Genomic DNA, 24134 nt, shown 5'->3' with positions numbered 1-24134 from the left:
TATGGCGAGGTCACGAAAAGGGTGCTCCAGCTACCTGTATCACCGAAAGGATCTCCACATTTGAGAATCCCCCAGCTCAATAAAAACCTCACGCTATCGACCCTCACACGAAGGCTAATGCAAATCGCGTATAGTCAAGTCTCAGAAATGACTATCTTCCAGACCAAGTCTCAGAAATGGCTGGGACTGCCAAATACAACCAAGTATGGCTCCACAAATGCATACAATGGCAGTTTCCACAAGTAACGTACAATCCAGCAGACAATGTGCTCAAATAGGCGCCAAGTGATGCATACCCACAACAACTGCAAGTGACATCACTGCTAGTATATCACTGTACTCCAGCTACCTGTACCTGTGTGAATCACCTGTACCTGTACCTGTCCCTGTAACCTGTAGCCCCGAATCTCGAAGCTCGAAGCTCGAAGCAGAAGGTACTCGAAAAAGATCCTCCGTGGGGGCGCCAAAAGAATGTGAGCGGGATGGAAACACACAGAACGCCTCTATAATGACCCGACGCACACTCTTAGGAAGATACACACACACACACATACACACACACACACACACACTAGGGGGCACCACTCGGCTTACACAACCAGCCTGGCCGAGACAAGAAACACACAGACGGAGTGAGAAGAGAGAGATTTCCCACTTGCCCACTCAACACTCACACACACACACACACTCTCAATTCAGCTCAAAGGAGGAAAATTGCTGTTGTTTAGACTCAATGAAGCTCAGCCCAACACCAATGGGGCAAATAGTTTACACAGTATTGAGGAAATACACCCGATACAACCACAAAGTTAAGCAGAGGCTTCACTCACCGGAGAAGATTACACAGAAAAGCAGCAGAAAATCTATGAGAAATTTGGCAAAATGGACAGTGCCATTGCGTCCGGAACGCCCAAAAACCCCACCCTACAATGTCACAGTGCTCAAATCCGACCTCGGAAGAGCAGTTTAGGGCCAAAAAATGCTCTAAAAAACAGCAAAAACACACTTGCGGCTGTTCCTTCTCTCTTCTCCACGTTCTTTTTGGTCTTCTCTCAGTTTTTTTAGTTCCCACACTTAGCTTTATTAGTTTGGTACCCGTGGCCTTTTAGATGACCTCAAACGGACCCCGAACAGGCCAAAAACTGACCTCGCAGTGCATAGTTGTCACCCTGCTGCATCCATGCGCACACCTGGCAATCAGTTTTTTCAAATAATGCATCCTGCAACCACGTGAAGTGGCCCCAAAAAGTGGTCCTCATGATGACCTTTCCGCATAAGTATCACAAGAAAACACCCACGTCGTGTCCGTACTTCTCTGCGTGCAAGTATTGACCCCGTTCGACCTCCTGACGCCACTCGATGCCATCTGACGCACCTGCTTACCTCATGTCGTCGGCCCGCGGATAGCTTCCTCGAGAAGTTTTACGCGCTACCAGCTCCTCCTTATTGTAGAAAAAACACACTGGTACTGATAATAGTGAAAATCGCTGCACTATGTACACCCTGTCCTACCTGTACACACGTGGGCCCCACGTAACTACCTGGCTATGGAAATTGGGCAATCCTTTATTCGATGCACCATGCATGTGTATGTACATATGCGCAATCCCTTGCTCCAAAAAACTCCTGACAGCGTGGTGCCTATCAAAATTGTGTATATATTTTTTAGGCACTCTTTTAGGCTTTTTAGTCTATTTTTTAGGCTTACTAATTAAAATAGCATATCTTTCTCTCTCTCTTACTCTCTCGCTCAAAGCAGTCAAAAGCAGCGTTCTGAACCAATCCTCGACGTCCGCTCAACCTCCCTCTGCAAAGCATAGGCCACTAGCACCTCTTTGAGCTCCCTCTCAACCTATGCACGGGGTGCTCTTTGAAGCCGTGCCCAACCAGCTTGGCCCCCCCCCCCCCCCCCCCCCCCCCCCCCTCTCTCTCTCTCTCTCACAGCAGGCAGTGCCGCCGTGTGCGCGTAAGTGTCGGCCTTGTTTACTTGTAATCACTTTTGAGGAAAGAAGCAATTCGGACCACGTGGTGTGCATTTGGCGAACAGTTCACTCTCGGTGGCACAAGTGAGCTCAGTTCTGTCGTTGCCCACACACACACACAGAGAGAGAGAGAGAGAGAGAGAGAGAGAGAGAGAGAGAGAGAGAGAGAGAGCTCTGCAACTGCTATGGCTACGGAGGCGAAGGAAGAGGGAGTGACAGAGCGGTGGCTGGATACGCACAAGGAACTCTTTCTTTCTGCCACTCGAAGTCATCCTTTCATCGTCAGCATCAGAGATGGCACTGTCGATCTTGAAAATTTCAAGCGCTGGCTGGTAGGTGATTCCTTTCTTTTCACACACACACACACACACACACACACAGAGAGAGAGAGAGAGAGAGAGAGAGAGAGAGAGAGAGAGAGAGAGAGAGAGGATGATCCTCTCCAGCGCTTCATTGCTTCGAAAGTATCCCATACTTCCCTAGGATAATTACTGACTTCTTTTTCATACAATTATAGATGGGATACTGCCATACGTATGACACCAGCTATGGGTAATCCATGCCGATCACCACTATAGCAGGTATAGTCTTTACCTTTGTAGGTGTAAATCACCTTTATGTGAGCAAAGTGGTAGCTCCAATATCTCCCAGGAGCAGATTAGGGAATGAGGGCTGTTTTATGGCTGTGCCCGACCAGTGTGAGGTAGGACTCTCATGTCGGGTCGTGTCTAGCCATGTTTAGCTCGGGTTTTGGCTTTGTTCCATGGTCACATAGGCTCTGGAGACCTAGGATAATTTATCCCAAGCTCCCCCTATTTTTCCCCATGCATTTGTACCCATCCCCTATTTTCCACCCCTTTTCCAAAGTCGCGGAGCCATAGGGCTGGGGTCGGACAGGCTGGTGTCTTCCCTAATAGGGAGTCACTTCTTGTGTGGTGTGTGCAGCACAGGCAGGGCCGCCTCATGGGCAGCCCTTTCAGCCAGCGTTTTGCAGCTAGAGGAGAGGGGAGGGCCAACGTTTCTGCTCCCCCTTTCCCTTGCGTTTGTCATGCAGCAGGGCAGTCCTTTAGCGTTTTTGTTGGACAGCAGCCTAGCGTTTTTGGCATGAGGCAGGGGCAGCATGCGGTCGTGGGCAATAAGTCCTCTCCTTGCGTTTCTCCTTCCCGAGGCAGATGCATGGAGGGCTATTATCTGGTAGATGCAGAGCACCTCCATCATGGTGCAGGCATACGAGAGGAGCATATCCATGTTCGTCACATGGTAACCACATCATAGGGAAGCCCTGATCCGGTTCCTTCTTTCTTCAGATCAGCCTTCCTGACAGGAGGAGATCCTGCAAGAGCCTGGATTCAACGGAAGTGTTTATGGATTTAGTTCAGATCTAGTACTCCGCACAAACACAAGGGACACTTTACTCCACTTGAAAGACCGAACTGAATTGAAAGAAAGAAAAAGACACAAGAGAGAGAGAAAAGAGACGACATTGAATGTCGGGTCTCAAACCCTCAAGTGTCCCCTTGCTTTGTTGCGGGAGCAAGTACTTTCTTTATTCCTGCACAATGCTCATACAATGACTGGATGCTGAGATGTTGATGCTAATGGGTACTAATGCTGTGGTACTTGATGACGACGATGGTGTCGACAACGACGACGACGTTAAGGCTGAAAACTGAAAACGCTAGGTACTTCCGCTGTGAATTTGCTACTGCGGCGAGGATATGTAACCGCCAATGCATGCAAAATTGAGAATGCAAAAACGCTAGTTGATCTAGGCTGAATCTGCAAAGCGCTGGCTGCTTTGAGCTGAAACCAAAAATGCTAGGCTGATCTTGGTGTTGATGGTCGATGCGGCGAGGATCTGCAAACAACCGGGAAGGGTGCGGTACAGCGAGGTTCAGGACTGATCTGAAAACATTGTTTTCTTGATGCTGAAAACATTGGGTTGATCTTGAGAGAAAACGCTAGAGAAGCGTGAGGTGCTGCCGGTTGGGTGCCTCCCTCCTTGTGTCTTTGCATTCATCTGTTCTCTACTGGGGCCCCATGCTTCCTTTCATAGTTCCTTTAGCCATTTGCCCTACCTACATTCCAACAAGGGTAAATGAAAAGTCACTTATTAATAAATGACCTATAAGAGGTGGTTCATGTGGTAAAATGCCTGCATGATGAAATGTTGTTCTGTGCAAGAGAGGCTATGCAACTATGACCGGCTTGAACATGCACGTCTTGCTAGAGGCTCATAAAGGTGCCAAGCTCCCTAAGCTAATGACTCATGCTAGACTGTAGCACAAGCATGTCCATGTAGCGCAAGTGAAGTGCGCACGTGCCACTAGGGCAACCGATGACGAGACCGTGTCAGTGGTCTCGTGTGCAGGAGCAGTTGGCAATGTCAAGCAATGTCAGTAGCAGTCGCAGTTGTGTGCCTCGGGTCTATCCATTGGGCATGCCACTTCTATGTCGGACCACCCTTGGTCACTTGTATGAGCAGATTGTTATCAGCATGGAGAGCCTTTCCGATCTCTCTCTCTCTCTCTCTCTCTCTCTCTCTCTCTTTGCCACCTTTGACATGGTATCAGAGCCCTATGGTGATACTACCACCTGAGTACTCGGATGTGACTGATCCGATGCGGTTTTGGACATGATTGAGAGAGAAGAAGCTTGCTGTTTTTCCCTGTTTTTCTTCAAGTTTGGGGCAGATTTGGTTATGTGAGGCCTTGGATCCTCGTGTACGACTTCGTCGTCATTACCCTTGATTACCCCGACCTCTCTTCACCGAGGGGAACCCGATGGAGTCCTTAGGATGTGTAGCAGTGCTGGATTGCTTTGGTTATCCCAGATGGAGTCATGTTATCGTGCTTTCCCGCAAGGAGTATGCGATTGTTGGATCCAGAGGGGGAGCTACTCATTTCCAGCTTCTTCAGAGGGAAGTGTGAGGACAACAACAGGATCTTTCTCATTTCTGGAGGAGGTTCCTATGGCGGTGTTTTCTTCGAGGAGATGGATTGGCAGATCGGCTTTGCCTTTTGCAAATTCACGTCTTTCTTGGAATTGTCGATGGAGCTACCTATCCGATGGGTAGCAGGTTGATGATTTAGTTGCACTTTTGTACCAGATTGCGGATAGAGGATGACAAAGGGGGATTTCTTCCCTTATTGAAGCAGGGATGTTCCATGACTTTTCATTTTCCATCTAAGGAAGGAAGTTCCAGTTCGGGCTTCAGGTGACTCTTGGTTATCTTGTATGCATCAGTTCAGGTGCATGTTTCAGTGCATGTGTTGGAGTTGGCTTTGATAGGCAGAGGGGGATACTTCTATCTCTAGATCCACTTCGTATTTGATCATCCGACTTTCCTTGGATGAGGTTTATGTGAGAGCGCGTGTGCGGAAGAGAGAGAGAGAGAGAGAGAGAGAGAGAGAGAGAGAGAGAGAGAGAGAGAGAAGACCACAAATGCAAGATGTGGTGAAATGGGGCGATCAGCCCCCCATGACTACCATGACCAGATGATGTGGAAGTGGGTAGTAGGGTATTCCCTGTGTCACATGACACATCCAACCCTATGTGTCCGTGGACAAGCTACAGCATAACAGGGTTCAGTCAGTCCAGTCAATCTAGATTAGAGATCTGGCACTTTTGTGAGTCTATTCATAGACCATGCATGCCTAGACACTTAGTGTAGATGCATATCCTCTGGTTGCACACAGCATGATCATAAGCATTCCCATCATAATCCATCAGAATCCTTCAGGGGAATTTTCGAGTGCATTTAGCCTATTTTACCTATTTTTGACATTTTTCACTTATTATTTTTAAGTGACTTTTGTTGGAAAGTAGGTAGGGCAAATTGAGTAAGTTTGTATATAAGGAAACCTAGACTAGCACTAAATGGCAGAAGAGGCAATAGGAGCCAAGCTCAACAGGTAACTTCTCAGCAAGACCCCTTGGTGGACTTCTCTCCAAGCACGACTCGGTCCTAGCGTTTCTCCTCATCGCCAGCCCCCCCTTTCTCTTGGCGTTTTTCAACAACCCAAGATCGCCATTGCTCCCTTGCACCTAGCGTTTTGCATCATCGCCTAGCATCTCAGATACAGAGCATCAACAGCAGATCTTTACCGCAAGAAGTCCCTGCTCACCTAGCGTTTTCCAGATTGCACCCCTAGCGTTTTGGAGATCCTCGCGTTTGCAAATTTCAGCCTTTACAAGCTTTCAGCCCTGGCGATTTTCAGCAGTAGAAAGACCATCAGATTCAGCCCCAAGAAACCTCAGTTTTCAGCCTAAAACCTGCAGATTTTCAGCGTCAAAGATCTACAGAAACAGCCCCAAAATCAGCGTTTTTGGACTTGCCGCAGATTTCAGCCTATAGCGTTTTTGGACAGCAGATAAAAGATTGCAGATTTCAGCCCTAGTGTCGGCCTCGTCATCCCTGTCGTCGTCATCAACATAGCCTAGACTTGCATCAGTCTCATGCATACAGTTTGTATCAGTTTGTGCAATCATAAGTAGACCACTCTCGCCGACGAGAGTGGGGCCTTCGGAGGAGGGTTTTTTTAGCGTCTGTGGTGTCGTATCTCTCTTCTCTCTCTATCTCTCAGTCTCATACACTTGCACGCACAATGTCCATTCACTTTGTTTGTGATTATAGCATTCTCTCATTAAGAACGGAAGGCTCTCCCTTCCATAAGAACAAAAGGAACCTTGAGCACAGTTCGGAGCACTCATCTTGAGCAAAGCGCAAACATTCATTCCGCTGCACCTAACATTGGTATCAGAGCTTTGGCAGTGTTCTGAAAAATCACAAGTTTTTTTTTTTTTTTTGCTTGTTGCGGTCGCACGAACCCAAGTTCGCTTGGGCGTGTCAATTCCTAATCGTGTTTTTGAAGAGTGATAGGAATCCCAAGAAAGAAGGGCTTGTCCAGCCTTCCCTTGTGTCTCTTTTCACTCATTGAGAGCGGACCGTGCACTTAGCGGCCGGCCAATCGACGTGAGGTGGGAAAAAGCAACCTTGGTGTGAGCGCAAGGCCGCCAAGGGGTGTGCCCGCGGAAAGGAGTAGAACTCGGGTGAAGAGAAGATCCTTCTCAAACACGGTTTGCAAGCGAAAGAAAACCTCAAGAACCTCAAGACGCTCAAGCACCCAAGAACCCAAGACCCTCAAGAACCCAAGTCCCTCGTGGACTTAAGAACCAAAGATCATAGTGCATGGTCATCACCGGAAGCGGAATGGATACTTCGCATACAGGTGGTGAGCATGAGAGAGGCCACGAAGAGTTCTCCCCACCAAGGGATTTTTCCGACCCTCCCCCTTCGCCATCTACGCCACAAAGTGTACCAAATCCTATGGAGGCACTGGTCAAGTCGATGATGGACATGATGGCCAAACAAGAAGAGACTCGCGTGAACATGATGGCCAAACAAGAAGAGACTCGCATTGCCTTGGAACGTGAACGCGACGAACGAAAAGAAAGAAAAGAACAAAGAAAGGAGGAAGCGGCAGCACGACGCCGGCCTTGGAGGTCGAGTGTGAAGCTTAGAGAGTGGCCATGGAGGCTGAGCGTGAAGCTCAAAGAGTGGCCTTGGAGGTCGAGCGTGAAGCTCAAAGAGAACTACGCACTCAAGAATTGGTTCGACAAGTACTTCCCTCGAAGTCCGAACCAGCCAAAGATCGTGGGAGTTCCTCGCGTGGCGCAAGCCACGATGCGGATTCCAACAATCCAGTCACAGAGAAGTCGACTTTCAGTAAGTATGATGGTAAGATGGATGCTACGGTTATTCATTCTTGGTTGCATCAATTTAATGCTTATTTTGCGACAACTAAGAAGACTGGAAATAGCAAAGTTTTGACGACAGCTATGTACCTTGCCGGTGATGCCATCAATTGGTACCACGCTTGGCGAGAGGCACAGTTAGCCGCGCACCTAGAGGATGCCGACAAATTCACGCCCCTTTCCTTCAATTGGGTTGATTTCCAAGACAAGCTCAAGGCGCGTTTTATGCCACCTCAGTACCTCGCACTATTGAATGACGATTGGCGCGCTCTCAAGCAAAATGGTATGCCGGTTATGTCTTTTCTAATCGTGTTTTGCAGCTAGATACCCAATTATGCAAGTTGGATGATGAACTCAAAGAGGCATTCCTTTTTGGATTAGACGACTATATCAAGTTTGATGTAGAAGTCTTCGACCCAATCGATCTCAACAAGGCGGTAGCGATTGCTCTCGCACAGGAGATGAAGCACAACAAGGGAAAGCCTAAGGAGAACAAGACTTCCACAAGTACCTCTCAGCCTCAGAACCCTTAGAACGGTAAGAACGGTAAGAACGATAACTCTTCTAACCAATCTTTCAACAGTCTCTCAGAAAAGAATTCTTCCAATGAACCTAAGGGTAAGGCTAATATAATTGCTAAACCTAAGTTTACTCCAGATGAAAAGATAGCCCAAGAAATTGTAGGAGGATACATCACGTTGGAAGATCAAAGCACTTATACTAAGGAAGGTCGTTGTTTTCATTGTCACATTAAGGGTCACATAAAAAGAACATGTCCTAAGCTTGAATCGAATGAATCTAAAGAATCCACATAACCCACTTCCTTTGTCAATGCAATTACTGATAACACAAGTGTGCCCCAAGTTTCTCTTGACCCTCCCATTGATGATTCTCTCATTAAATGTTATGGTCAGGTGTCGGGGCAGCGTTTTGTCATATTGTTTGACCCAGGAAGTATGCATGATGTGATCAGTTCCTCTCTTGTTGAGAGAGCCCGCCTAGGAGAGGCTAACACTTTCTCTCTATGCCAAAAGTGATTCTCCCATTGTCATTCGTGGAGAGGACATTGTTCATTCTCTCTCTCTCATTGCTAATATGCAGGACAAGATTGAAAGGATTCATGAGAAGGAGGCTCTCTCAGTCTCTTCTTCTCCAAAGCATGACACATGATTTGCATGACGATTTGAATGACAATGATTTGCATCATGAGTTGGATGATAATGATGAGCATGATGATTTGCATGATCAAGATGTGATTTCTCACAAGCATGATGATTTGCATGAAGAAGATGTGGTTGTTCACAGGAAGGATGAGTTAGTGAATGCTTTTTCTAGCGAAGCTAATCTTGCAGATTCGATCAATCACGAAGGATCGATCTTGGCTCTCGAGCCTAGGTCCAAAGAAACCTCACAGGAAGTATCATGTGTTCGCATGATTGATACGCACGCATTGTTCGAGTGTTTCATTCGTGATCGTTTCCTATATTTTAGTCAGCGTCTTTATGTGATCCCTTTTATTAGGCATGACATATTGTATGTTGAGCACGTTTCACTCATGGATGAGCACGAATGTATGCGGATTTTTCATGAAAAGCTGAAAAGTATGTATGTAAAGAAGTCACATTCCATGTCTCTTCGTTGGCATGACACAGCACCCGAAAGAGCACATGAAAGTATGAGCACCAAGCATGCGCATTTTCCGTTGTGAATTGCCACAGTTGATTGCTCTAGATCAAAAGAGAAAGATTCGATCTCATTGTTTGCATATGTTTGGTGAACGGTTTGTCACTCCGTCTCTATGTTCATCTACGTTGCATACACAGTCTTTAGAGAAGACTAAGATTTTTTTCAGTCACTTTACATGGAATATGTATGTTCATGGTTTTGTGTTGGAAATGGTTTCATGAATTTTCACCCATGGAGACTCTTGAAGAAGGAAGAAGCACGACTCTAGACGAAGTTGAAGCATCGAAGGAGCCACAAAAGACTGTCGCTTTCGGCGCGGCCCAAAGAAGCAAGCTTTGCAGACCTTTATGAAGTTCAAGTACTGCACGACCCACACATTAGAGTGGGCTGGCGAAGAGTCCCTTCCAGGATTCCGGATGCTATTGGCGATCTCCCTCGACGCCATACAGTTCGGTACTAGTACCTCACTTTGAAAAGGAGGGGATGTCACGTGACACATCCAACCCTATGTGTCTGTGGACAAGCTACAGCATAACAGGGTTGAGTCAGTCCAGTCAGTCTAGATTAGAAGTGATCTGGCACTTTTGTGAGTCTATTCGTAGACCGTGCATGCCCAGACACTTAGTGTAGATGCATATCCTGTGGTTGCACACAGCATGATCATAAGCATTTCCATAAAATCTATCAAAATCCTTCAGGAGAATTTTCCAGTGTATTTAGCCTATTTTACCTATTTTTGACATTTTTCACTATTATTTTTAAGTGACTTTTGTTGGAAAGTAGGTAGGGCAAATTGAGTAAGTTTATATATAAGCAAACCTAAACTAGCACTAAATGACAGAAGAGGCAACAAGAGCAAAGCTCAACAGGCAACTTCTCAGCAAGACCCCTTGGTGGACTTCCCTCCAAGCAAGACTCAGTCCTAGCGTTTTTCCTCATTGCCAGCTCCCCCTTTCTCTTGGCGTTTTTCAGCAACCCAAGATTGCCATTGCTCCCTTGCACCTAGCGTTTTGCATCATCGCCTAGTATCTCAGATACAGAGCATCATCAGCAGCTGCAAGGAGTCCTTGCACACCTAGCGTTTTCCAGATTGCACCCCTAGCGTTTTGGAGATCCTGGCGTTTGCAGATTTCAGCTTTTACAAGTTTTCAGCCTTGGCGATTTTCAGCAGTAGAAAGACCATCAGATTCAGCCCCAAGAAACCTCAGTTTTCAGCCTAAAACCTGCAGATTTTCAGCGACAAAGACCTACAGAAATAGCCCCAGAATCAGCATTTTTGGACTTGCCGCATATTTCAGCCTATAGCGTTTTTGGACAACAGATAAAAGATTGCAAATTTCAGTCCTAGTGTCGGCCTCGTCATCCCCGTCGTCGTCGTCAACATAGCCTAGACTTGCATCAGTCTCATGCATACAGTTTGTACCAGTTTGTGCAATCATAAATAGACCACTCTCGCCGACGAGAGTTGGGCCTTCGGAGGAGGGTTTTTACGACGTCTGTGGTGTTGTATCTCTCTTCTCTCTCTTATCTCTCAGTCTTATACACTTGCACGCACAGTGTCCATTCACTTTGTTTGTGATCATAGCATTCTCTCATTAAGAACGGAAGGCTCTCCCTTCCATAAGAACAAAAGGAACCTTGAGCACAGTTCGGAGCACTCATCTTGAGCAAAGCGCAAACATTCGTTCCACTGCACGTAACACCCTGGCCCCATAAATAGGTGCCCTAGGGGAGGTAGGGCAAAGCCTGGAAAAATCCCCCACGACCCAACATAAAATAACATATAGGAAATATATGAGGGCGCCCGGACAAAGGTGGGCGGCCGGCCCCAAACTCGTGCGGCCAGACCAGGTACAACCTAGACTATGGATGGCCAGCCCGAAGACATACTAGCCGTACAAGTATGCCCTAGACCTATTTGAAGCAGCAGAGTGGTGTTGTCACGTGCACAATGGACAAGCTACTTCATGACATGGGTTCAATTCAGTAGAGTAGATGCATATCCTCTGGTTGCACACAACATGATCATCAGATTTCCATCAGAACCCATCAAGAGCATTTTTACAGTGCATAGACCTATTTTCCCTATTTTTGACATTTTTCACTCATTATTTTTAAGTGACTTTTGTTGGGAACTAGGTAGGGCAAATTTGATAAGCTTGTATATATAGAAACCTAGCGCTAGCACTTATGGGCAGAAGAGGCAGTAGGAGCACTTGCTCAATAGGCAACTTCTCATCAGGACCCCCAAGATGCCCTAGCATTTTTGCATCATAGTAGAGAAGCTAGTGTTTTTGGATCAAGACCAGCCTTGGTGTTTTTATACAGCAAATCAGCCTGGCCACAGCAAGACAACAGGAACCTTAGCGTTTTTGCAACAGAAAACAGTTTTCAGCCTTAGCGTTCTGGTTTGCAGATCAGTTGTAGCGTTAGCAGTTTTCCACCGCAGCAGACAGAACCAGCCTAGCGTTTTGCATCAGCCTGACACCTTAGCGTTTTTGCAGATCTTTGCGACAGAACCAACAAGTAGACTAGCGTTTTCAGTTTTCAACATTTAGACACAGCAGAACCAGCCCCGAACCTCGCAAATCTCACCTTCCCGCAGCAGATCCTCGCCCCACGGTTAGATCCCGCGAGTTTGCAGTTTCAGCCCAAAAACGCAGACTTCAGCAAGAGCTCTCAACAAAATCACCATCAAGAACAGATTTCCGATTCCTAGGATCGATGATATACTTGACAGATTACAGGGATCCTCGTGTTTTAGCAGGATAGAGTGGATATCATCAGATCCGAATCGTGCCGGGAGACGTCTACAAGATAGCCTTTCGGACGACTTTTGGGTTATTTGAGTTTTTGGTGATGCCTTTTGGCCTAACCAATACTCATGCGACATTTAACCGGATGACGGACATGATTTTTCGAGAATACAGACTATTCGTTGGCACTTTCTTTGATGATATCATTGTTTTCTCCAAGGATGAGGCAGAACATAGAGATCATCTGCTTCAAGTCTTTCAGGCATTACGAGATCACAAGTTAGTGATTAATGCAAAGAAAAGTGAATTTTCCTACCAGAGATACACTTTTTGGGACACATTGTGTCAGCAGCAGCAGGAGTGCAGATTGATCCGGTCAAGATAGAGACTATCCCTGATTGGCCCAATTTGAAGAATGTCCATGAACTTAGAAGCTTCTTGGGATTGTGTTCGTACTACAGGCTGTTCATTAGAAAGTTTGCAGAGGTTGCTTCCTCTTTGCATGTTTTGACACAGAAAGGAGTCCCTTTCTCGTGGGGATCCACAGAGGTGACTGCCTTTCAGACATTGAATGAGAAATTGACTACGGGACCAGTTTTGACTTTGCCGGACTTGCAGAAGTCATTTGAAGTATATTGTGATGCTTGTGGACGTAGTCTGGGTGCGGTCTTAATGCAAGAAGGCCATGTCATTGCTTACGAGAGCCGATTGTTCTCAAGGCCGGAATTGATAGCACAGATTTATGAGAAAGAGCTTTTGGCGGTTATCCACTCTCTTACTCAGTGGCGGCACTACCTACTTGGAGCGGATTTTACTGTCTTTACAGACCATCAGAGTTTGTGCTACTTCTTGTCACGGAAGCAGCTATCAGAAATGCATATGCGGTGGGCGAACATCTTGTCACAGTTTCACTTCTAGATTGTCCATGTGCAGGGACAAAAGAATTTGGTGGCAGATGCTTTGTCTCGAAAACTGTTGGTTATGGCTATTTCCGTGATACATCATAGGAGCTTCGAGGATATGGTCGATCAGTATGCCACGGATACAGATTTTGCAAACGTTTTCACACGGATACGGGGGAGACATTAGTGGGATATTCCATTCGGGATAGCTACTTGATGAGGAAAACCATGTTGTGCGTTACACAGCCGTTGAGAGAAAAGGTTATGACTGAATGCGGCTGTCCACCGTTTACGGGTCACCGCGGCATTGCTACCACCATGAAAGGGGTAGAGAGATGCTTCTTTTGGCCGAGACTCAAGAAAGATGTGGACGAGTTTGTGCGCAGTTGCTTGGTATGCCAGAAGGTCAAGTTTGACAGGCATAAAGCACAGGGATTGTTACATCCTTTGCCCATACCCACCTGCCCCTGGGAAAGTATTGCGATGGATTTCATTTTTGATCTCCCGAGGACACACAGTGGTCACAATGGTATCTGGACTGTTATTGACAGATTTAGCAAGTATGCTCATTTCATTCCAGTGAAGAAAACAGTCAAGTCGGATCATTTAGCGAGATTGTTTGTGGACCAGATTTTCAAATTACATGGCATGCCCGAGACAATTGTCTCCGACAGAGACACCAGATTTACGAGTTTGTTTTGGTAGGCAATTTGGGAGAACATTGGCACGCGGTTGCAGTTCTCGTCATCTTTCCACCCGCAGACTGACGGGCAATCTGAGATTGCCAATTCAGTGGTTTTAGATTTATTGAAGTCTTATATCTCGGATCAAAAGACTCAATGGGAAAAGTATCTACCTTTGGTGGAATTTGCCTACAACAACACGATACATTCTTCGACGGGGAAGGTGCCATTTGAGATTATTGAAGGTGTTGCGAAGGTTCCACCCTTCCTAAGCACGAAAGATAAGATTTTTGAAGCCGATAAGTATACGCAAAACTTGGACACGACTTTTGCCAAGGTCCGCGAGGCGTTGCAGAAATCTCAGGAAAGACAAAAAAAGGCAGCAGATCGCCATCATCGCGATTTGAAATTGGAGGAGGATGATTGGGTGCTCTTACATTCGAGAAGGCACGCCTGAGAAAGAAAAAGAGAAAGGAGAGACTTTTTCCAAAGCTTAGGATGTGATACTATGGACCTTCCAGATTTCCGAAAAGATCAATGATGTCTCCTTCCGATTGAAACTGCGTGACACTTGGAGAATTCACAATGCATTTCATGTGAGTCTCTTGAAAGCTTTTAAAGGTGATGGGCCCGAAGATGGGGAGCCCGATGAGCAACCCGAAGTGAAAAAAACGGGGAGATTCTTGTTATTGAACAGATTTTGGCACATACGGACAAAAAGAAAAAGGGTAAAGTACGAAGGCGGTTCTTGGTTAAATTCAAGAACTATCCTGCATTGGATGCGAAGTGGATGGAGGAGGAGGACCTAGCAGATACTCCACAGATTGTGAACCTTTACCTTGAAGCTTTTGGTTTAGCATAGTCTACTCCAAATGGAACCCCGAATTCAGCTTGGCCAGAGATCTGGTGCAGTGGGTTGCACATGAGGGGAGTTACTCCGCTCCTTTGTCAACAAATGCTTGATTTTTAGAGTACTAGAGTCACTGTTGTCTCTTTGAGCTTCAGGGATATTGAGAGCTGACAGTATTCTGCTGTATGACTTTATGAAATGGAATTCCTGAATATGAAACTGATTTGTTCTTGACTTGTTTTTAAGTGCAGGAATGGATAGACGAAATGACTGCAGCATTTTGGTATGAATGATCTCGAATAGACATGGTTGCAATAGGGGTTAGTCAATCGGGCATCGATGAGGTCTTGAGTGGATCTAGATGCGATTGCTAATTGCATTGCCGATAAATCATGGTCTAAGATCCGAATGAATGTTGAATGTCATGTGATGTCTAGTGATGTCTTGTGATGTCGTGTGATGTGGCTGTCGATTAGTACATGTGCTAGATGTGTGTTCCTAGTGCGTCGGTTCTAACAGTTAGTGTCTGCAAAAAGACAGTTTATGGCTTTTGTCTGTTTTGCAGGCGTAATCGTTGATCGAGGGCGATTACAATGCTTTCAAGGGGGGGGTATGTCACAAACTGGTGACGTGTCATGCCCATTACACACACAAACACTCTCTCTGCAGCTTACTCCCGCAAAATGGTAGGCTGACGTTGACGTGGTAGGTTGAGGCTGACGTGGCAAGATCCGTACTGGGCCCTGGCTGACGTGGCAGCAGGTAAAAAGCGACGGAAAATGCGGACAGATTTTTATTGCTTTTTGCTACGTAAACGTTGGCTGAAATTCTACGTAAAGCTTTTGGCTGCTTTATTGACTACGCAAGGAGATAGAAAGAGAGAAGAGCTTTAATTTTTTAAGGCTGGCTTTATTGTAGCCAAGTATGGCATGAGAGAGAAATATCTTTTAGCTTTATGAAGAGCTTTTGAGTTAAACAACTTTTGGGCTCTGCTTTTAGCATCCCTTGTTATCTTTAAATATGTGAGCAAGCCTCTCACAACTCAGAGCATCTAGACGCAGAGTCTGAGTGTGAGCCCCTGCCCGCACTCTTGTACTTTGAACTCAGATTATACAAAAAGAAATACCGAAAGGGGCGCCAGTCTTTGGGGCCAATATCTCTAGGCACGGAACTCCGCCGGGCCAGTGTCGAATTAATTGTGAAGTGTGAATTGTTTTGAAGTGATTATTTGTGCTGTCGCGGTAGATTCTCGACTTGGAGTTTCCAGGTCTGTTACAGCTGCGATGTCCACTGAAGGACAATACTCCGGAGAACTCTGAGAGTGTAGCAGCAGTCCGGGGTGTCCCGACCGCCAAGAAATCTCCATGGTAAAGTGCCATCACGACCAGCGTAGCAAACTGCTGTACTCCGCCGATACATGGTGAAGATATTGCGTGAAGGTCTTGAACTGAGTGTGAAAACAACTCCTTGTCGTAAAAGAAGCGCCAATAGATGTGCAAGTGTCTTGTCCAATAGGATTTGTGGTGTTTGTAGTCAAATTGTCTGGAGAAAATGGGTAAGCCCAGGAACCGTCATGAGAATGATCAGAAGTATATCAATGCATGAACCTGCAACCCAGGGTTGGCCAGGTGGCTAAACTGTGTAAAACTCTAGGAAGGCCAGATGTAGCAATCTGCGCCGTAAACGTCCTCCGAATCAAGGAAAGCAAGACTAAGCAGTCTGCACTGTAGAAGCTACCGTAAGCTGCTGTAGTCACCGATAGACCCCACGAACCATCACCGAATAGTGTCCTGTCATTAGGTAGGGTAATCCAAGATGAGGGGAAAGCTAGACTCAACAGTTTGCGTTGTGAAGGGCCTCTGAGAAGAGGTGCGGTCAGACCAAGCTGTCTGCACCGTAATCATCTTGTATGAAGAAGGGAAGCCAGATTGAGCAGTCTGCGCTATGAATGATCTCTGAGAAGGGGAAAGGCCAGACCAATCTGTTTGTGCCGTCTTGCCTGTATCTCCTGCCTCCAATCCTTCGGTGTCAACCAAAACATAATCCGCAAGTAAACTCTCCAAGAGAGTCCAAAGCATTGAAGTCCCACTCCAGTCTATAGATCCAAGCAATGAACCTGTCCAAGAAGAGATCCAAGATCCTCTCCCTAAGTCCATGTAGATGCTCCTATGTAAGCAAGTGATTTGACGTGTCGAGGTCAAGTGGTAAGTGTCTATCCACCCAAGATGGCGGTGTCTTCTCTAGGAATGTCGGAATCCCATATGCCATGAGCATGGCCATATCTCGTGTGAACTCCTCTAATGAGTGCATAGGTGTGTCCATAGCAAACCACAAGTCACCACCCCCTCTAAAGTACGCAACCGCCGAATGATGGCTGTAATGAATGGATTTCCCAAGGATCGTACGCTTGTAGATGATCAAGCCGATGTCGAAGATACCGTGTACTGCAGTAGTCACTGAGAGACCGCACAGACGACTATCGGATGGTATCCTGGCAAGAGGTAACTTCATCCTCTGTGAAAAACACTAATCAGGTGTCTGCTGTCCACCCAAAAACTCAACTGCGAGGTGATGAAAATGCTGCTGTCCAACAATTTTCAGCGTGCTCGTTGTAAGGATTCTAGTCGCTAATCCTTAATTAAGTACTTAAACTCATGATTAAGACTTAAGAAAGTGAAATTGAACTTAGAACAAGACTTAGAAGACTCTGTGTTTGATTGATTGAAAGTGTGATACAAGGGTTCCTTTTATAGGAATTGAATAGTCATCAGTGAAGAGGCATGTCTCTTTGTGAAGAGACATGACTTTAGGCGAAAAGACACATCCTTTCGGCGAAGAGCTGCAACCATTGGGTGAAGAGTCGCATCCGTAAGGTGAAGGGGTGTGACCAATCGTCGAAGGAGTGTGGCTTTTGGCGAAGAGGTATGTCTTTTGGGCGAAGGGGTGTGACCATTCGAGAACAGGAGTCCTCCTGGGTTAGTCACACTTCGCATCTGCATCTGTAATGAATCAAGAAGAGTGTAACAAGTCACAATCGTGACATTCCCTCCCATTTACATTAAAACCCCGTGTTCAGATAAAAGTCTTCCGCTTTTCAAAGAATTCTTGAAGGAGGTTTGGGTACTGCTGCATATCTTCATCCGTCTGCCAAGTTGAGTGTGACTCATCAAGATCCATCCACTTGACAAGAAATTCTGTTGTGATCTTTCGTCTTGTTTCTTTTTGTCTAACATCAAGAATCTTTTCTGGAACAACAATTATGTGTTCATCCTCAATTTCTGGCACATAAGAAGATAAGTCTGGAATGGGCGAATCTCCTTGTATGTATTGTTTGAGCCAAGAAATGTGGAAAGTTGGATGAAGTTTTCCCCATGAGAGTGGAAGTTCCAACTTGTAACCGACAACTGAGTACTTCTTGATTATTTTGAAAGGTCCATAGAAGCGAGGGCGCAACTTTGGAAAGACCGATTTCACAGTTTTGTAGCGATGAGGTGCTACATATAATAAAACCAAATCTCCCTCTTGGAAATCTGCATGTCGTCGATGCTTATTGGCTTGTTTCTGGTACTTTTGTTGGACATGAACCAACTTATCACGTACTTGAATAAGTACATCTTGCATTTCTTGAACCAACTGATCTGCTAGAGCTACTTTGTGTTGAAGAACAAAGTTTGTCGGTATAAGAGGAGTATGTCCATAAGCTGCTTGGAATGGAGTCATACCAGTTATTGAATGGATAGAGTTATTATATGTGAACTCTACAAGTGGCAAATACTCTTCCCATGACCCCAATCGAATTTGTATGTAATGTCGAAGCATTTCTTCCAAAATTTGATTCACTCTTTCTGTCTGCCCATCAGTTTGAGGATGGTATGCTGAGCTGAATAACAAATTTGTACCAAGGGATTTGAAAAGGGATGTCCAAAAATGCCCTGTGAATTTTGGATCTCTGTCTGAAACAATAGACTTTGGTAATCCATGTAGTCTGAAAATGTGTTGCACAAACAATTGTGCAACGTCTGGTGTCGAGGCAGCTTTCTTGCAAGGAATAAAGTGTGCCATCTTTGAAAACCGATCCACCACTACGAGAATTTGTGCATTGCCTTTTTGAGAACGAGGCAATGTAGTGATAAAATCCATGCTGACACTTTCCCATCTTTCTTGAGGTACGGGCAAAGGATGCAGTAACCCTTGAGGAAGTTGTCGAGAAGCCTTCATTGTTTGAAAGGAATGACAAGCTTTGACAAATTTGATAACATCTTGCTGCATTTGTGGCCAAAAATATGTTGTAGATAACAATCTGTATGTCTTGTTGATGCCTGGATGAGCAGCAAAAGGGACTTCATGATGTTCTTGGATCAAAATTTTCCGCAATGGTGTATTGTGTGGAACACAAATGCGATCAATGTAATACAGCAAGTCATTGACAATGGTGTAAGCTGCAAACATATTCATCTTTGCAGGAGTCGGAGTAGAGGATTTAAGAGCTTGAAATGCATCCCCAAAATCTCGATCTGTCAAATACTCATGCTTGAAACAAGCAGGTATTTCCATCTGCACGCCGGAAATGGCAAAGTTGATGGCTCGAAGAAGGCGGCTTAAGGCATCTGCAACTGCATTTGCAAGGCTTGGCACATATTGAATAATCATATGAAAATTTGCCAAGAACTCAACCCATCGTCCTTGACGAGGATTCATCACAGGTTGAGTAAATATATATGTCAATGACTGAGGATTTGCCTGCACCACGGAATCTACGCCAAGAAGATAGTGTTTCCAAGTGCGGTAAGCATGAACAATGGCTAAAAATTCCTTGTCATAAACTGGGTATCTCATTTGTATGGCTGAAAATTTGTGGCTGTCAAAAGCAATGACACACTCATTCTGCATAAGAACACCTCTAGAAGCACGATCTGACGCATCGGTCATGACCTGAAAAGGTTGAGTAGGATCTGCAATAGCCAAAACTGGAGTTGTCGTCAAGGCGTGTTTAAGGGCTTTGAACGACTGTTCCGTTTCTTCAGTCCATTGAAGTTTATCTTGCTTGGTAAGCTCAGTCAAAGGAGCTGCAATGTCGGAGAATTTGTGGACCTTGGTATGATAGAAGTTTGCAAGTCCCAAAAAGGAGCGCATATCTGAGATGGTGAGTGGTAAAGGCCAATCCACTATGACTTGTATTTTCTTGGGATCGATTGCAACGCCACTGGCAGAAATAATGTGACCAAGGTATTCCACCTGATTCTTGAAGAAATCACTTTCTTCTTATTGATGTATAGCACATTGGTTCGCAAAACTTGGAAGACAAGCTTCAAATGTTCCTTGTGATCAGCCATCGTTCGACTGAAAACTAAAATGTCATCCAAATACACGATCACGAACTTGTCCAAGTATGGTCCGAATATTTCGTTCATCAGCGTCATGAAAGAGGCCGGGGCATTGGTTAACCGAATGGTAATACCAGAAATTCATAGTGACCATACTTTGTGCGAAAAGCTGTCTTGTACTCATCACCAATGCGAATGCAAATTTGGTGATACCCTGATTTTAGATCAATTTTGGAGTAGATCTTTGCTCCCAGTGACTGATCAAATAACTCGTCAATGCGAGGCAGGGGAAACTTGTTTTTGATCGTCAACTTATTCAAAGCACGATAGTCGATGCAAAGACGCATAGATCCATCTTTCTTTTTGACCAACAGAACAGGATCTCCAAAGGGACTTTTGCTTGGGCGAATATGACCTTTATCCAACAAATCTTCTAGCTGTCGCTGTATCTCTTGAGACTCTGAGTATGAAACTCGATAAGGGGCTCGAATTGGTGGAGGTTGGCCGGGGATCAAATCAATGGGATGATCCACGGGACGCCGAGGAGGCAAAGTTGTTGGTAGCTCGTCGGGAAACAAGTCCAAATGTGGTTGAAAGAAGGGTTGCTGCAAATAGGCAATGTTTGAGGAGGATTTAACTTCTGCTTCTTCTGCACCGGGTTTAACATCTCTTAACATTATTAAGGCAGTAGCACAATCACGTTTTCGAACCAGCCGTTTGACTTGTAAAGCAGAAACCAATATAATGGGTTTGGCACTGAAAAGACCACGAAGCTCTATTTCCTGTTGCTTGTGAAAGAGCCGAATTGAGTGATCTCTGAAACTGATTATTGGATCATACTGAAACAACCAAGATTGACCAAGGATCAAGTCGTAATGTGACAAGGGCATAACTGAAAAACCAAGCTGATCCTGGTAATCCTGAATCTGAAAATCCAGCTTTTCAATCCTTTTGTTGCACTCGAGGAAGGAACCATCAACAAGTTCTACTTGGTAAGCTGCCTCACTAGGTTGAGTTTGAAGGCACAGTTTAGTAATCAAAGATGTGCTGACGAAATTAGTAGAACACCCACTATCCACAAGAACATTGATTGGCTGCTTGCCAACAAAGCCAAGGAGGTTGAGAACCTAATTCGAAAGATCCACTGGAGCAGTGACGTGATTCCGAGCATTCATCATTAAGGCACTTACAACCTTGGAAACTCGAACACAACGTGCTGCTTGTTTGCCTTTGTCTAGGACAGGAGGTTGGCTGTGGATAGGTTCTGAAATTGTGGTCTCCATGTGAGAATTTGGCGAGGATTTGACTTCTTGGGGCATTCATACCACCTGTGATCTCCATGACAAATTGTACATAATCCTGTACGGTTGGAGTTGGATGTTGAAGGAGCTGATGAAGAGGATTGCTGTCCAGAGGACGTATTCGGCCGAAAATCACGACGACCATTCCTTCTATGGTTGGGACGATTGTTTCGTCGATTCTGATTATTTGCCGAAGAGGAGGCTCTGGAAGTGGCTGCTTGTCCAGAAGATTGGGGTCGAAAAGAAGTTTGTCTAGCAGAGTATTGTCTCGAAGAGTGAGCTCCTGAGAAAGAACGCTGATTCTGACCACCTTATCCTTGGTAATTACGTTATGAAGAGCTTGCAGAATTGGAAACTCGATCACAGGAAGGAAACTTTTGAGTGGGTGCCGATTGTCACCAAGACGCTCAACATAAGCGATTGCAGCATCCAGTGTGGCAGGATTAAATTTATGGACATCATCTCGTAGGGAAGGCTCAAGTCCGTCAACAAAACTGTGGAGTTTGTCGGAAGGACTGAGAGTCTCTATCTCAAGAGTTAATTTCTGAAACTCTGAGATGTACGCGGCCAAGGAACCAGTTTGGCTCAGGCGGCGGAGAGAAGACCGGGCGTGAAAGTCGGCATTTGCAGGCTCAAAAGCCTTGCAAAGAACGCGCCGGAATTTGTTCCAAGTAGCGGTGATTTTTCCATCTTTAATGCGGCGACGCCACCAAAGGAATGCAGTATCCTTTAGTAGAGAGCTAGGCAAAGCAACTTTCTTGCTTTCAATGAGATCAGTATTTGAAAAGTAAACCTCCATTTTGAAAAGCCAATGGTCCAGCACGCGCTTATCGCGGCGACCGTTGTATGGCTCGGGCAACTTTGCATCTATTTTCTTTTTTTGTGCTGTGTTTATTATCTTAAAAAGATATTTCAATTCAGGATTGTCTACCTCTGGTTCCGGAGCGTTGACTTGCTCAGGAATTGACTCTCCTACCGAAGAAACTGAATGGGTAGCTGGCTGCGTCCTCGAAGAAGAAAAGGCTGCAGGACATCCAAACGTGCGGTCATCGATGCAAGACCGGTGGAGAGGGCCTCTTGGAGGACGGAAATCTGTTCTTTGGGGATGGCTATCGGATCGTCTGGTGCAGCACTGCTTGTCTCTGACATTCTGACGGCTAAGAGGGAATATCTCGGAGAGGTTGGAGAGGTGTGGTTGCCGTAAAAGGGTGAAGCTGCTGCTGATGTTGCGTCCCACTCCTCTAAGAAATCTGGTCCAAGATCCGAATCCTCGATATCTTCCACCTCGTTGATAGGTGTGTCATCTCGCGTCAAAGGCGTGTAGTCCGGAAGCTGTAACTCGCTGTGAACCCGAACTAAAGGCTGCTGGGAAATGATGTCGTTTACTGAATCCACGCGACACTCCGTCAGAGAATAGGCTAAGTGGGGGTACCGGCTTAGTATGTGCTCGTAGTGTGGCAAATGAAGAGGCTCGCACGTAACTATGATATGCCACACCACCCAGCCCTGTGAGCGAGAGGCATGTCGATGAGTGACATAAACCAGGTAATTTTGTGGCAACACTGCTGGCTGTAATGTAGGTACAGGAGCAGGCTCGGGTGCCGGAATGAAGTCGGGAACCTGTCTTTCCTCTGGAACTGGAACTGGAGATGGGGAATCCGAAATGAGAATTACTTCCGGTTCGAATGCGGGTTCCGGTTCGGGTACAGGTTCTGGTTCGGGGGTATCTGGTATAATTATCACTTCGGGAGCCTGAGGAGGATTTTCTGGCAATATTTCTTCGGGCACCTCGTCTATGTACGAGAGAAAATTGACGGGAACGTCGAGGGCATCGTCTTCCATGACTCTGAACAAGCCCGCGTACGCACCTGGCGATGGCCAGAATTGGTGGCACTGAGAATTAGCAGAAGAGAGAGCGATGAATTTCCTTCACGCTGGCGCTGGTTAGTCATTTCGCTGGCTGCCGTTGGCCTTTTGTTTTTTGTTTAATTAATCCCCAAAGGGTGCCACTTAAGAGTTGGGTTGGGCGGCCGGCCAAAAACCCTTTTAATTAAAAGGGTGGCCTTTTATTTTAAATCCAGCGCTGGCCTTTTTATTTTAATCCCAAACGCTGCGCTGGTGCTTATTAAAATCGAACGCTGCTGCCTCCAGCGAAAACAGCCAGCGCTGCCAGCGTGGGCTGCATTGTGTGAGTTGTTGGGTGAAGGGGCGGCCTGGATGCACTGGCTCGCGTCAGATGCGCAAGGGGGGGGGGGGTGGGGTGTGACTCTTCATGGGAAAAATCGCAAGTCGTCCACGCGAAGAGTTACCTATTGCTGGAGAGACTTACTCCAGGAGTGCAACCGGTATGCCGCAACACCCACTCTGTCTGCCATCTTCTGCTTATCTTTATGTAAGTGGTTGAAAAAAAAGATTACCTCATGCTGACATGGGTCCTGGCCATCGTTCTTCTGCTTCCATACAACTTCGGGAAGGGGGAGAGTAGCGGCGAGGGTGAGAGGCTCACTACCTTCGGGTCCCGGGAAAAATTTGCTCTAATACCACTGTAAGGATTCTAGTCGCTAATCCTTAATTAAGTACTTAAACTCATGATTAAGACTTAAGAAACTGAAACTGAACTTAGAACAAGACTTAGAAGACTCTGTGTTTGATTGATTGAAAGTGTGATACAAGGGTTCCTTTTATAGGAATTGAATAGTCTCAGTGAAGAGGCACGTCTCTTTGTGAAGAGACACGAGACACATCCTTTCGGCGAAGAGCTGCAACCATTGGGTGAAGAGTCGCATCCGTAAGGTGAAGGGGTGTGACCAGTCGTCGAAAGAGTGTGGCTTTTGGCGAAGAGGTATGTCTTTTGGGCGAAGGGGTGTGACCATTCGAGAACAGGAGTCCTCCT

At 45.9% G+C, this 24134-nt stretch overlaps 2 protein-coding genes across 3 annotated transcripts in view; one reads left to right on the top strand and one right to left on the bottom strand.

The window, feature by feature from the left end:
* The first annotated feature begins 2031 nt into the window (after positions 1–2031).
* LOC147433264 (heme oxygenase-like, multi-helical) overlaps positions 2032–24134 on the top strand; it is a 43427-nt gene continuing 21324 nt past the window's right edge. Inside the window, exon 1 of one of the 2 annotated variants that reach the window (XM_086492883.1) lies at positions 2032–2314. In XM_086492883.1, the coding sequence (XP_086349009.1) occupies positions 2168–2314 (147 nt within the window). In that variant the 5' untranslated portion in view covers positions 2032–2167. The remainder of the gene's footprint in view (positions 2315–24134) is intronic. The other variant, XM_086492882.1, reaches the window with a different exon arrangement.
* Positions 22214–23291, bottom strand: LOC147433266 (uncharacterized). Its single transcript, XM_086491500.1, has one exon. It carries the CDS (start codon positions 23081–23083, stop codon positions 22214–22216), a length of 870 nt encoding a protein of 289 aa, XP_086347626.1. The 5' UTR covers positions 23084–23291.

The sequence above is a fragment of the Adiantum capillus-veneris genome, chromosome 20 (assembly GCF_014529385.1).
Source record: "Adiantum capillus-veneris isolate H3 chromosome 20, ASM1452938v2, whole genome shotgun sequence".
NCBI classification, from domain to species: domain Eukaryota; kingdom Viridiplantae; phylum Streptophyta; class Polypodiopsida; order Polypodiales; family Pteridaceae; genus Adiantum; species Adiantum capillus-veneris.
The sequence above is the reverse complement of the archived record's forward strand: the minus strand, read 5'-3'. Positions and strand labels throughout refer to the sequence as shown.

Excerpts from the sequence above, each read along its gene's own strand:
- LOC147433266 (XM_086491500.1), bottom strand. The coding sequence starts at position 23,083 with ATGGAAGACGATGCCCTCGACGTTCCCGTCAATTTTCTCTCGTACATA.